The 14,211-nt window shown below is 32.9% G+C and overlaps 1 protein-coding gene across 1 annotated transcript in view; it reads left to right on the top strand.

Moving 5' to 3' along the window:
- Positions 1 to 13,531, top strand: part of Pdcd4 (Programmed cell death 4) — a 114,383-nt gene extending 100,852 nt beyond the window's left edge. The window contains exons 8-9 of the mRNA XM_081767765.1: positions 5,114 to 5,253; positions 8,564 to 13,531. Coding sequence (XP_081623891.1) covers positions 5,114 to 5,253; positions 8,564 to 8,627 — 204 coding nt within the window. The 3' untranslated portion in view covers positions 8,628 to 13,531. The remainder of the gene's footprint in view (positions 1 to 5,113; positions 5,254 to 8,563) is intronic.
- Positions 13,532 to 14,211: the final 680 nt, after the last annotated feature.

The raw sequence follows: 14,211 nt of genomic DNA, 5'->3' as shown, positions 1-14,211 counted from the left end.
AGAGAAAACTAAATACATGGAAATTCACCAGGATCGTAATACGGCAAATTACGAATGTGTTAAAATATCAAATAATACTTTCGACAAAGTGGATACTTTCAAATATCTAGGGCCAGTATTACCAAACCAAAATCATGTCCACGAAGAAATTAAATGTCGACTGAAATAAGGAAATTGGTGTTATTATTCAGTTCAAAATCTTTTGTTGTTGTAAATTCTGTCGAGGAATTTAAAGCTTAAAATATATAAAATGATAATCATGCCCGTTGTGCTTTATGATTGTGAAACATGGTCGCTTACGCTGAGGGAAGAACGCAGAGTGCAAATATTTGAGAATAAAATCCTGAGACTAATATTTGGACCCAAGAGGAACGGGAATGGGGAATGGCGGAAACTTCATAACTAAGAACTGCACAATTTATACGGTTTACATCGTTAGGGTCATCAAGTCTAGGAGGCTCCGGTGGACAGGTCAGGTAGGGAGAATGGAATAAGGTAGGAACGCTTTCAAAGCTTTAACTTGAAATCCAACCGAAAAACGTCCAATAGCAAAACCTAGACGCAGATTGGAGGACAATATTAAGATGGATCTCGCAGTAATAGGAATGCAGATTAGAAACGGGATCGAATTGGGTAAGGATAAAAGTCAATGGAGAGCTTTTGTGAACGCGGCATTGAACCTTCGGATTCCATAAGCCATAGAGAGAGAGAATACATTTAAGCGTAACTGCACAACAAAGATCCTTTACTCATAAACTTCAAGCTCTCCTCAAATAAAAAAATAGGTTTTTTTTTAAGAAAAGCTAGACGTTAATAAGAAAAACCTTCTCCCAAAATTATTTTCTAAATCCATCACTGATTATCAGTATATAATGGTTTTCAGGCTTGTATCCGGAACATTATTGCTAAATATGCAAACGAAACGAAATATATTTGGTATGCCTGTACCCATAAACTTCAAGCTCCTTCCAAATAAAAATTAGTGATTTTTAGAAAAAAACAGGCATTAATCAGAGAAATCCCTCCCAAATAATTTTTTAAATACGCTACTGATTATTTCTATCAAATGGTATTCAGGGTTGTATCCTGAAGATTATTGCTAAATCATTGCACAGCTACAGTATAACGGAAATGTTGAAGTACGCTCTGACAGATATATTGAAAAATGTACGCTCAGATGGATATATTGAAAAACATAAGTTTAATTATGTGCTAGAAGCTAGAGTACTTAGCTCTAAGAAATGAAGCACGGATGACTAAAAAGAAATGATCTTGAGAAGAAAAAGATGTCGATAACTCATAGCCTCTAAAACTGCCCTCAAATACTAAGTACTTTGTTTACTTTAATTCATAAAACATTTGCTCCATCCATCATGATGGTGAATTCCAGAGCGAAATATGGCATTTATGTCATGAAATTTTAGCTATTTAAATAGAAAAATCATGAAAATGAAAAAAAAAGGCAAAATTTCCAAAATTCTCGTTCCCCCCCGAAAAAAAAAACTGCTTTTTATGTGCAAAAAAAACCATCGATTCAAAAAATCCGGCTTTTTTTGCATCTCTGTTTCAAGAAACCTTTGACTTACTGGATCATGCAAATTTGTTTATGAACGAAGGAAGTTCCTAGGTTGAATCAACCGAGTTAAATTATTACACTGTCATTTCCTGATTGCCGTACTGTGTATGTTCTTGTTGAGAAGAAGGCTTCAAGCAGTCCAAATAAGTACAGATGTTGAATTAGGTACTTACGGATATGTACAATTGTACTTAAATATAGCCCGTGTGTAATGGCTTGATGTCTGAGACACTAAAGTAACTAGAATTTATAAGTTGACACAACATTGTATTGGTATCTGTGTAGATAGTTTATCTAGAATAAATAATCTAATAATAATCTATATAATATTTATGCATGTGACTAGATAATGGCTTGTTATACTATTTTAACTGTACTGAATGAGGTAAAAGGATGCATATTAATAATAAAAATAAACAATTATATACTCATTGAAGCATCCGAATGTTACGACGGCGTATCGACGCTACGTTTCAGTGACCTCCTTATCCTCATGATCATGCTGATTAATTTGGAAGAAAGAGTGCAAATCACTGTTTAAAGTTAGAGTGAAGTGATTACAGTAGCGTCGAGGTACAGACATAATTTCGTGTGGCCTCAGTCTTATAGACTGTATACGAAACTTTACGCAGAGTAAGAAGGAATATCTAGTGTGTTAATACAACCTAGATATTTGTATTGCTGGAATGAATAAGAAGAGAAAACAATAATTTTTTACTCAAGGTAATATTAATATTTTTCTGTATAATCGGAGGATTAAGGAGGCTTTAAAAACCGCATAATATCTTTCTAATAAGTTATGCATGAAGAAGATAACAAGGTGGTCATTGAAATTTAGTGTCGGTGTCTTAACGCTTGGATACTTCAAAGAGTACAAAAATTCTTACTTCAGTAATTTTAAATTTTAGTTTTAAAATTTTACTTAATCTTTAATAGTGTAAACCTCTATCTGGTTAAGCAACATATTGTGGGTGAACTTTACCTACTGAGCATACATTGATATGGGAAGGACATAACATAAATCATAGAATTTCAAATGTGCATTTAATGTACGGTATTGTTCTAGAAAGAAAGATTAGGATTCTAAATATATGGTTATGATAGGTAAGATAATTAGCACAAGATTTTCTTAGTTCTGTAAAAGGACCAAAAAGTACGAGAGTATATATATATATATATATATATATATATATATATATATATATATATATATATATATATATATATATAATTCCTCATATTTCAAATGGCGGCAAAGTTTTTATTCATGTAATTGTAATACGATATACCTCTTCCAAAAAGACATGGAGAAGAATTTATAACACAAAGGATTTCACTTCCCGAAAATTCCCGCAGTTTAATACAGTAAATGAAAAACTGAAGAAACAATGTAAATATTTGTACACAATTTCGCGAAACATTTCAAATATAAAAGAACCATCAAATAATAACTTCATAAATGCTTTGCTCGTTTCATCAGATTTCTTAACTTAGTTCCATCAGATTTCTTAACCTCGTGAAGTCTTAGTAAATAAGAAAGATTTCAGATAGATGCGTATCAGAATTCAAGGTATAATCTAAAATATAGCACAAATCTCTATCTAGTTCAGCAAAATGTTCGCTTTTATATAATATTTACAAACTTATGAAAATTAATACGAGATCTGTAAATGAAATAGTGAGACTTTTTCGAAATTCATCTTTATGTTATATTTATCTCCTTCAGAATAGTTCCCTAAATAGAAGTTTAGTCTTCATAACAATGCTGGAACTGAGAAAGTAGGATAGCCTTCATTTGATTTTTTGTAGTCTCGTTGATGTTTCCCGTGGTCTCGTAGTGATGGCCTTTGAAATGTGTTTTCACAATGGGGAAAAAGGAAGAAGCACAGAAACGGTTACTAATATGGAGGATGAGGAATGACCGGATTTTTTTTTTTTTTTTTTTTTCGTACCGAAAGTGCTGTATGACAAGCAGCATCGTGGTGTTACCTCGCTGCACGCGAGCGACCCGTTTTCGCTGCCGTTCAAGAACCCCAAGTAAAAATGTCTGTTGACTGTGCCTGAGTCATGAATTCTCTATGGACAATACGTGTGCTGTCAAATAAAGCAAAAAGGGCATGATTTTGATTCTTACTTCCTCATCGCACTTTTTTTTCCCGAGTTATGATGAGTTCGGAGGGTTCCACTTCATTTTTTGTCTTTTTATTTAGTAATCGCATTTAAAGATCGCTACCTGCATGACATTCCTCTGAAATTGGGTCATTTTTAAGCCTCTCTAAAAGACCACGGCACACGTCTTCTCTGTTGTGCTATTGTTCAAGAGTGAGATTTATCGTACTAGTTTTGCAGAATGTTCTCATCCTCAATTCGTTGGTCAAAATCTCATGGATAATCGTCAGTTCAAACTCAGTTGGTTTGTTACTGACAGTTAACCGATGGTCAATCAGCATAAGGTCTCGAATATTCGCTTCACATTTGTATCATTTCTGGACGTTGCTGACCTTTCAGATTGGACTTACCTTCTACTGAGATCCACTTAAACACTTGGTACGACAAAGCTGCACCGCCGAAGCCTGTTTTTTAGTGTTACTCGCGTTGCATCCAAGTTTGAAACAGAACTGTATGTCACACAGTTGCTCGTAACATTCCACTCATTTTCGTAACACGGCACAATCACTTTACAGCAGGAGCTCTCCCACTTCACTTATTAACAGGACGGACTTCTCGCTCTCATTGAGGCTGCATGAGATGTTGATACGTGTGTACTGTGTGTGTGCAAGGGAGGAAGGGAAAACGCGCAGTTTGCCAATTAGTTATTTGTCTCCAGTCTCTTTAACAGATAAACTTAACATAAAACTTATATGATAACAATCAGTTATCATATAAGAAATCCGAAAATATTTAAATCCATTCAGTTTCTTAATGATATTCCTTTGTATAAAATTTATTAGTAGCCAATGATTTTGCCAGTGTTATTGACATTTTTGATCATAATGTTAGTAATATACAAAGACAGTTATATAATCATTTCATTATGAGCTGAGAGTATTATTTTCTTTTATATAACAGCATGTTTATTTTATGCATGATTTTTTCCTTTTCTGTGCATGTATAATTTGTATTTTATAATTATTATATTTATTTTCGTTATTTGTATGGAAATTGGAAGTGGGCAGTTCTGTCTGTAATTTCCAGTATGCAATAAAATATAATAATAATAATAATAATAATAATAATAATAATAATAATAATAATAATAATAATAATAATAATATTATTATTATTATTATTATTATTATTATTATTATTATTATTATTATTATTATTATTATTATTATTATTATTATTATTATTATTATTATTATTATTATTATATGCGGCTATGTATGCTGTTTGCTGTCTAATAAATAAATAAATAAATAAATAAATAAAATTCTTATCTTCCACATTACTTTTTATGGAGATTTATTTCTGTTGAATAACCATCATGTTGAAATTTCATATTTCTTTTTTATAACAATGGGTATTTTTATGTAGGGGTTCTTTCGGGTGTATGAGGATATGCCCGATATTTGTTTGGATGTTCCACTCGCCTACAGTGTTCTAGATCGTTTTGTTGAAAGATGTCAGAAGGCTGGTTTCCTTACTGATGAAATTGTAAAGAGAATGCCATCCAGGTTAGTATATTTTAAAAAAATCTATTCTGAATATAGCACAATCCTTTTATATTACTTAGCTTGTGAGGTCCTGGATTAGTGAAGAAATGTCGAATTTTCAGGTCACATGGGACACTTCGTTTCTTGATCATAGAAAGGATTTTAGATAAAAGTAGCGTAGTGGTAAATTTCTCACTATCTTATGCATGCTTTAACCTGCATCTGACGAGAGGCCTCCTATAATCCGAAAATTCTGTAGTTATCTTCAGTGGATTATGACTTGATTAGGTAAATGTAATATAAATGCTTGTCTCGTACGTTCTTTACCTAAGTAAGAAAATGTAATAGTAAATAGAGAACTATTTCATACAAGTACTCTCTGCGAAAGTTGCAATACGAAGAAATTCAGCTGTGAATAGAATAAAATTTAGACCACAGATTCGTTACACGAATATACAGAAATTGTTTTAATTTCAGAGTTGGGTAACATTTTTAACTTCGATAAATCAATATGACGTACTGCAATTACAGCTTTGTGTCGTGTCATCGAATCAAATTCCTGGTGAAAGAGACGCTAAACTTAGAATCGAATGAAATAAGATTAAATGTGTTCCTGAGGAATCATCTTCCATATTGTTTATATGCGAGTCCAGTGTAGGAGAGGTCGAAGCAGAATTGGCCATGAAATGATAATCTTCTACTTACTATGGCAGCGGCTGTGTTCACGTGTCCATTGTAGACTCAGGCGTTTGTAGTTCTAGGGCAATGGAAGTCGGAGAAAAGGCATATATACCACCAACTCAGCTTTCAGTAGACGCCGCTGAACCATCGAATCAAACAAGTTCACATACATTAACGTGCTCCAGTCTCAAGCTGACACTATGGAAGGCGCTATAGATCTGTCATGCCTATCCGAAAAGATATTTTTCATTCGTATTTTGGTTATATTGTACAGTCCATTGGCTGATCGTCACTATGTAGTTCTCTTTTGTCCACTGCTTCCACTCACACATAATGTCATGAGTGTCTGTTGTGTATCCGCGCCAGTTTCGCGATACGAGAAGCCGCCTTCCTGCAGGCCGATTCCTTTCTAAAACAGCGGTCAGTTTGCATCGCACTCTCTGATGAGGAGTATACGAGGTGTGTTAGAAAAGTAATGAGACTGATTTTGTACTAACTAAAGTTTTTATGTTTTTCAAACAACAATGTTATCCCCTTCAAAGTTGTTCACTTTGGCAGCTATACACCGGCGGAGTCGTTGTTCCCACTCTTGGTAGCAGCTCTGGAAGTCTTCATGTGGTATAGCTTTTAACTGGTTGGTCAGTCTTTTGAATGTTCTCCAGAGTTCCTTTTAGGACATGTTTCAATTTCGGGAAAAGGAAAAAGTCACAAGGACTCAAATCAGGTGAATAGGGGGGTTGAGGAACAACGATAATGCGTTTTGAGATCAAAAATTCACTGATGGAAATGACCGTATGACACGGGGCATTATCATGATGAAGCATCCACTTATCTGCAGTGTCTGGTCTCACACGAATCACTCTTTTCCTGATTCTTTCAAAAAAAAACTTTTATAAAACACTTGGTTGACAGTTTGTCCTAGTAGAATAAATTCTTTGTGCACGATACCCTTACTGTCAAAAAAACAAATCAGCATCGTCTTGGTCTTTGATTTGCTCATTCGACATTTCTTCGGCCGAGGAAATGACGGAGTGTGCCACTTTTCGCTTTGCTGCTGCTTTGTTTCAGGATCGTACTCAAATATCCAGGATTCATCACCTGTGATCACACAATTGAAGAATTCTTGATCATTGGCAATCCTCTCAAGAAGATCAACGCACACTTTTTTATCGATTGTCCTTCTGTTCAGTTATGAGGTTTTTTCGGCACCATTTTGGCACAAATCTTTCGTATGTTCAAATCGTCTGTCAAAATTTGATGTACGGTGAAAGTGTTTAAATTTAACTGTTCACATCATCCTTATTGTTAAACGACGGTCTGATCTCATAAGAGCCCTCACACGTTCAACGTTTTCGTCAGTTTTTCAAGTTGAAGGTTTTCCTGAGCGAGGTTAATCGTCAACGTGTTCTCGGCCTTCCAAAAATGATTTGTGCCAGCGGAAAACTTATGTGCTCTTGATAAGCAATGTTCACCCATAGGCCTGTTTCAACTTTTCAGAAGTCATACTCGCGGATTCACCAAGCTTAACACAAAACTTTATTGCACAACGTTGCTCCAAATTCCGATGCTCCATTTCCGTAACACACAACAAAAACACACTTCACTGATGGCGCTGTCAAAAATAATGTGTTAGCTGTACGGAGTTGTAACTCGGACTGAGGAAGTGGAAGGGATAAACAAACCGGTCTAGCACAGGCCGGTAAACACAACTTTGCCAAATCGCCCGCAATGTTGCCAGTTTCATTACTTTTCCCACACACCTTGTAGTAACGTTGGTTAATTGTGTGAGCCTCACCAAATGCTGCGTAAACCACCACCTCGCCTTTTACTGAGAGTACCGAACCAAGGGTGGTGCTAGGCCCTTATTCATACGTCATATCTTGCCGTACGAGTGAGTTTGGATGTAATTTCGTAATTATTTCGTAATGCAGTTTTCACAAACAGCAATGTACAATATATTATTATGTATCTGGAACAAAGGAATCGCGAAGCAGGATTGATAAACGGGTTATTTAGCAGACATCAAAACATACAGGTAAAAGAAGAAAAAAACTTTGATTTTCCGCTAAACGTTCCATCTAATAGGGATAAAAAAAAGAATAAATAAAAACACTTTAAAAAATAATAAGATAAATAAGCGTTAAGTTCATCATATTGGCCTCCTGATAGTGTTGAAAGACTGAATTCTCAACTCACATGCGTAGGTTGAATAACAGTTCAGTGATTAAGTACAGAGAATATGTAGATCGGCCAAGAATTAGTCATTCCGACTCCCATTTTTCCTAAATCACATAGGATTTATAGTTTGGCTGTATATCCGGTGAAGTAGTGCATAGTGGTAGACTCAGTGTAAGGGAAGGTAGGTTCACTTAATATTGTTTACTTTTACTGTTGTCCCATTCTGTTGATGATCCTCATTGTTCCAGCCGAGCGTTGCTAAAATAATTAGAAAACTAAAAAAATTTACAAGAAGTTGCATGTTTTTCGTCAGTTATGAAAGCTACTTCTAAAAGTAATCAGGATTTTTAGTTAGTGTCCTGATTGTTGAAATGGGACACACAGGTTTTAGTAGGTTATGTTCTGTGAAGATATAATTTGTTCCATAAGATTTTATGCAAAGAAATAAACAAAAACAATCTTTCTTTTTCAGGGGTCGCAAACGCTTCGTCTCTGAAGGTGATGGTGGCCGAATCAAGGAGGATCCCCATTTCTAATTGACCCAGAAGAAACCTAAAAGTTAAAAAAAAAAGAAAAAGCAAGACTGCGTGTAGTTATTTAGATAACAAAATCGTCCTTCTCAGTGCATATATATGCATTATGTCTGCTTTCTCCTTTTATCTAAATGTTGTACCAGTGGTATTATAATGTGTATCAAGTGGCATAGAAAGTAGCTTTTATTTGCTTTAAATTTTTGTTTCTTTAAAGAAAGAGCACTTCTTTTTCGTACACACTGTTTAGTTATTTCTATTACTTGCCATGTGCATTTTTTTCATGTTATGTACATTTTTTTAAAACAAAGCTAATTTGCGTATATATATCTATATAGATAAATATATACATTACATATATATATTGGTTTTTATTTCAGAGAAGGTTTTGTTTTGTATAATATTATGTAGCAGTTTATATCCAAGAAATTGTTGAAAGGCTTCTATTTTCTTCGTTTTTTCTTCAAAAATACATTTAAATGTGTATATATACGAATATACATGCTATCTTTAGAAAAAATACACTAAGAATTTGTATTAAGAGTTTTTCATTAGTGTCACTGCATGTTGGTACCACTGAGAAGACTGAAGGTATGTTTTCAGTTTCTTCTGTTATTTTTCCACATCTTCATTTGTTTATTTTTGTTGCCCTTTTCTATTTAGAAAATACTTTTAGTTTTTGTAATTTCCTCTTGCCTTTTGTATGAAAAAGTTGTAATTATGAGAATTATAAACAATAGAAAACACAGTAATGATGTAAAGTAATTAATTTGTTTCTCTCTCCACTAGCAAAATAAGTTTGTTGAAACTGTGTGCCATTAGTTGATGAGAAACAACCAAAATAACTTAAACAAATTCAAGAATTATCTAAAGATACTCAGGTTACAGCATTTTCTTGGTTTAAACGTAAGAAAAATAATTAAAAAAAATAATCCTTTTGGTTGAAGGCGTAATTAACTATTTTTATTTGAAGGGACCATGTACTGTACTAAGGACATTAGTCACCACATGTTTATTTTTCCGGCAGCATAAAGAACTTTAAAAATGTGTTAGTTTGCTGTTGGTCTTTGAAGTTCTTTCAAATGAAAAATTAAGCACAATTATGTTCGGTATGTAAGAATGTGCCTGATAATTCTTAATTGCGTACCGTTTTCCTGTGAACCTAATCGAAACACACGGAATTTATTTTTCTGGATTGTGTTTTAATGTATAATACTTTAACGGATACTGAATAAAGAAAATAATTTCTTAACACAGTATTTAAAAATTATAGACAGCACAGTACGTTTCAGTAGTACTAGCATTTTCTAAATGTTCTAGTTTGAAGCTCTCAGATTGCAGTATTTCTAACTAATATTTCCCATTGGATGACTTCCGCTGTAATTTGGTACTTGATGAAAAATAAATAAATAAAACAAAAAAATAGTGTGCTCTGTAGAACATTTAAAGCATTTTTATTCGCATAACCTCTTCGCATTTTCCGTAACCTGTTTCTCCATTAAGTCTTTGTGTATTGAAAATGTACACATATGTATACTACAAACCAGAAATGTTTCTGATAAATATTGGCGTGCTTTTACTTCGGTTTATCATATTAATAAGCAAGCAATTGACGTAGTAGTTGAATTCAGAGGTTCATTATCCGAAAGGTATGTTGTAGTGGGACCATTGATAGCAAACATCTAATTTAAAATCTTACTTTTAATATGTGAACATATTTTGTGCTTATTTTTCATTGGGTATTTAAAAAAAAAAGTTTCAAGTTCACAATATTTATGGTTTCGTTTCCCTTTCTTGTACTGAGATCTAATACCATAAGTATGTAAAAAGTATGTAACTTTTATTATTATTATTAGTATTAGTATTACTGTTATTAATTTCGAATGCACAGAAAATGTTACGTATTTGCTCGCGAATAAACATCTCTTGAAGTGACACACAATATAGAGCATATTTCTTGATAACATTATATATATATGATTAAGAGCACATAAGTGAATGCATTGTATTAACACATGTTACAACTAAAAATCACATCCCCTTACTATGGGTGTATGTAAAAATATGTGTTTATGTGAAGATCAAAATACTGTGAAATTGTGAACAGTTACATCCACTTCCATGCTCAGAAAATATGTATTTTTTTCTTTCTTCTCAATCGTGGTGACGTTGTCCGTTTAATTTCTAGAAATTATAATGTTTCAGTGATTTATAAAAAAAAAAGAAAAAAAATTAAAAAGCCCCGGTTTTGGGTATTGTGTTGCTTTTTTCCCTTTAGTATTCTTAGAAATGTTACTTGTTTGTAAAATATATACACATTATTTGCCAATGTAATACATGCATACATACATATATAATGTGTGTATTAAGGCAAAAATCTATACATGAACATATGGACCTATTTTGTCGTTAACTGTATCTTACGTCGTGAAACTGTAATAATACGCATATTTGTTTGCTTACTTGCATGGGAAACTGAGTGCTTGTGTGCGAGAAAGAGAGAAAGGAGTGTTTGTGTGTATGCTGGCGTTTTGAGATAAAGAAAAATTGATTAAAAAAGTACAAATATGTTTAAAAAAAATACAATAAAAGAATGAGAGGTGTATTGAAAAGAGTACCACTTTCCTTTAGATTTTCAGCTGTACAAAATATTCTGGTGGTATGGGTTGATGTATTGAAACAAAAATTCTGATAGTTAAGGTAATTCATTTCTTGCTTTCGTGTAGGAATAAGGTATTGGTTTTCTTCCTTTGGAAAACAAGATACTTCGAATTACTATTTCTTGTTGAAATATCACAATGAACTTAAATCATCGGATAAAGTAGTTACTGACACTGTTACGTGAGTTTAAAAGAATTATGATAGAATGTAATTGTAGAGAATTCAGAGCGAGGGTCAAGTCCAGAGAAATCCTATAAAATACTCATGAATAGAAATGAAATAAGGAAATTCGACATGCTCGTAACTAAATGAGGTTCGATATCGAAGTACTGATTAATTCGCAACATGTTCCTGAAACACTTATATAAAGTTTGAAATTAAAAGTTCAATATTGCTATTAATATGTCTGATAGTTTATCATTGATATACAGTACAGAATTCTTGTATAGTACGACGAAGGTAAATTAACCAAATTTTTTGTGACGTAATGTGAATAACGGAAGAAAATACATATGAATATCACAGGGGAAAAACTAGGACTATCTTAAAATTCTGAAAAACGAAACCGAGAACTCCACAACAAGCTTCGGGTGCTTTCCTATTGATTATGATGGAAAGATGAAAAAGAGTAAGATCGCAGTGAAGTAAGTTATATATTATTAAGAAATATTATATTTTTTCTACGAATTTCTTATGACAAAAACGTTATTGAAATTTATTTTATCTGAAGACAGACATTTGAAAACAGAAAAGTAAATCTATCACAAGTAGTATGTTTTCTGAGAGTTTAGTATAAATTTACTATCGTTTATTTAAGTGTAATAGTTTTATTGGACTCAAGAGAACAAAATAGGGAAAGTAATTCTGTATATGAATTGCAGCAGAGTAAAATGCATGTTTTCCATATTAAGTTAGAAAAATGAAATGTGTGATTAGACATGGTTTGGTGTAAAATTATATGGCCCAGTATAATCAATCAATCATCTCAATATAATTTTAGCTTTTCATGAATGATACACGCCTGGGAAAAAATCAATTTCAAGTTCATTTTTTCTTATTATTTCAAAACAAAAATCATCGTATTTTTTGTGGTGAACAGTCCATCGCATACAAATGTCTGGTTTGTGCAGTAACAGGGAAAGTGAACTTGAATGTAGATTTTATTTAGAATTTTTGCTTTTCACGGGATATTTGGCTTTCCTTACTAATGGATGTTTGCTTCAGTTACATAAATAATATTTGCATATACGTATACCAAACTGTAATTGTATGTAATAATTCACGTTGATACACTTTGAAAATTGGAAATTATTTGAGATGTATTGAATGCCATATTTCTTCATAAAAAAAAATATATGAAAAATCACGGTACTTCTAATATAAAAAGGGATTTCCTGTGAATTTGACGAAATTTCTGCTGTATTTACAACTATATGATGAAAGACTTAGATGAAGTAACTATGGTAACTGTGCGATGCATACTTCAGTAGAGCTAAATCTTTTCGTAAAAAAATATGTAATCCCAAAAGTCTTTTAATGTGAAATTATTTACTAACTGTTATGTATTCATAAGCACATTGATTAAAGGAAAACTATTGTAACTAGGTGCACTTACGGACACAGCAGTTTCATTGGTCAGCTGCATTACATATAATGTGAAAGATTTTCTTAAAAACTAACCGTTTCCAACAACATTGCATTTTGCACTTTTTCATCTATTTGCTAATATTTTATTACTATCATGGTGGTTGTACGAATCACATATAAAGGGTTAATTTTTTTATTCAATTTTGTACGTAAGTTGAAAAAATGCTCCAAAATAAATCAATGTGTTTATAAGAGTATATGTTTAAAAATAGATAACATCATTTGAAGTGAATCACAAGATGTAGAAGCGATGTAGTTGGAAAGTAATTGAAACTGATGCTATAAGGCTACAAAGCTACTTTGATATTGTGTGAACAAAAGTTACAATCGCACGTGTTGGTTTGTGTGTATATACATATATATGTAAATTGTGTGTGTGTCTGAAAAACATTTTATTTTCTCTAATTTGGGATAAGTATTCCATCGCTACAGAAAACACCTATAACTGAATATGTGTCAGCTGAAGGTAGGAAAGGTTAGGTATAGAAAAATTTTGCTAATGTGATAAATATATTCTTTTCATAGCCTGTTTCAATGTGTGTAAAGAAAAAGATATATTTAAAAAAGTCAATAAAAAGAGGAAAGTTTTCAAAAATCTAAAAGTTCGTCTCATTTCTTTACCCCTCCGGTCTAATCATTAAAAGTAACTCACTAATGTAGATAAGAGCTAAGTATAATCGTCATTATTGAAATGGTGTATGGCATTGTGTGATCGATTGCATTTATTTCATTGTGGCTTCCGTGTGTTTAATAGATGAATAATATTCTCTTTTATGTAAGAAGTGCTCCACTATCGCTAACCCTGCATCTTTGATTTCAGTGCTTACATATATTCTAAGCATATACAGGATGTTTCAAAACAACACCGACAACGTTTGGGAAGTGATTCCTAACACCAAAATAAGACAAAAAGTATAGACCAACCTGGATGCACAACTGCTTCCTTTCGGAGTTATAAGCTGTCGAAAACGTGAAAAAATGAACTTTAAAGGTCCATAGCTCCAAAACTATGGAACCTACCGTAGTCGGGTCAAGACTTCACTTAGGAACTAGTATGTGCCCTATCCAAATATCCATTTTCAGAATCCTGAGGTATTTCCCCAACAATTTTTATAGAGGTAGTTGGTGAGTACTTCAGATTATATGTCGGTAGCTAAACTCCCTCTATGAAAATTGTTGCGTAAGTACCCTAGGATTCTGAAACCTGTATTTTTGGATAGTGCACATATTAGTTCCTAATTGAAGTCTTGACCCGACTACGGTAGGTCCCATAATTTCGGAG

This window comes from Thermobia domestica, chromosome 1 (assembly GCF_964235325.1).
Source record: "Thermobia domestica chromosome 1, izTheDome1.hap1.1, whole genome shotgun sequence".
Lineage (NCBI taxonomy): Eukaryota > Metazoa > Arthropoda > Insecta > Zygentoma > Lepismatidae > Thermobia > Thermobia domestica.
This window is presented reverse-complemented; position numbering and strand designations above follow the sequence as displayed.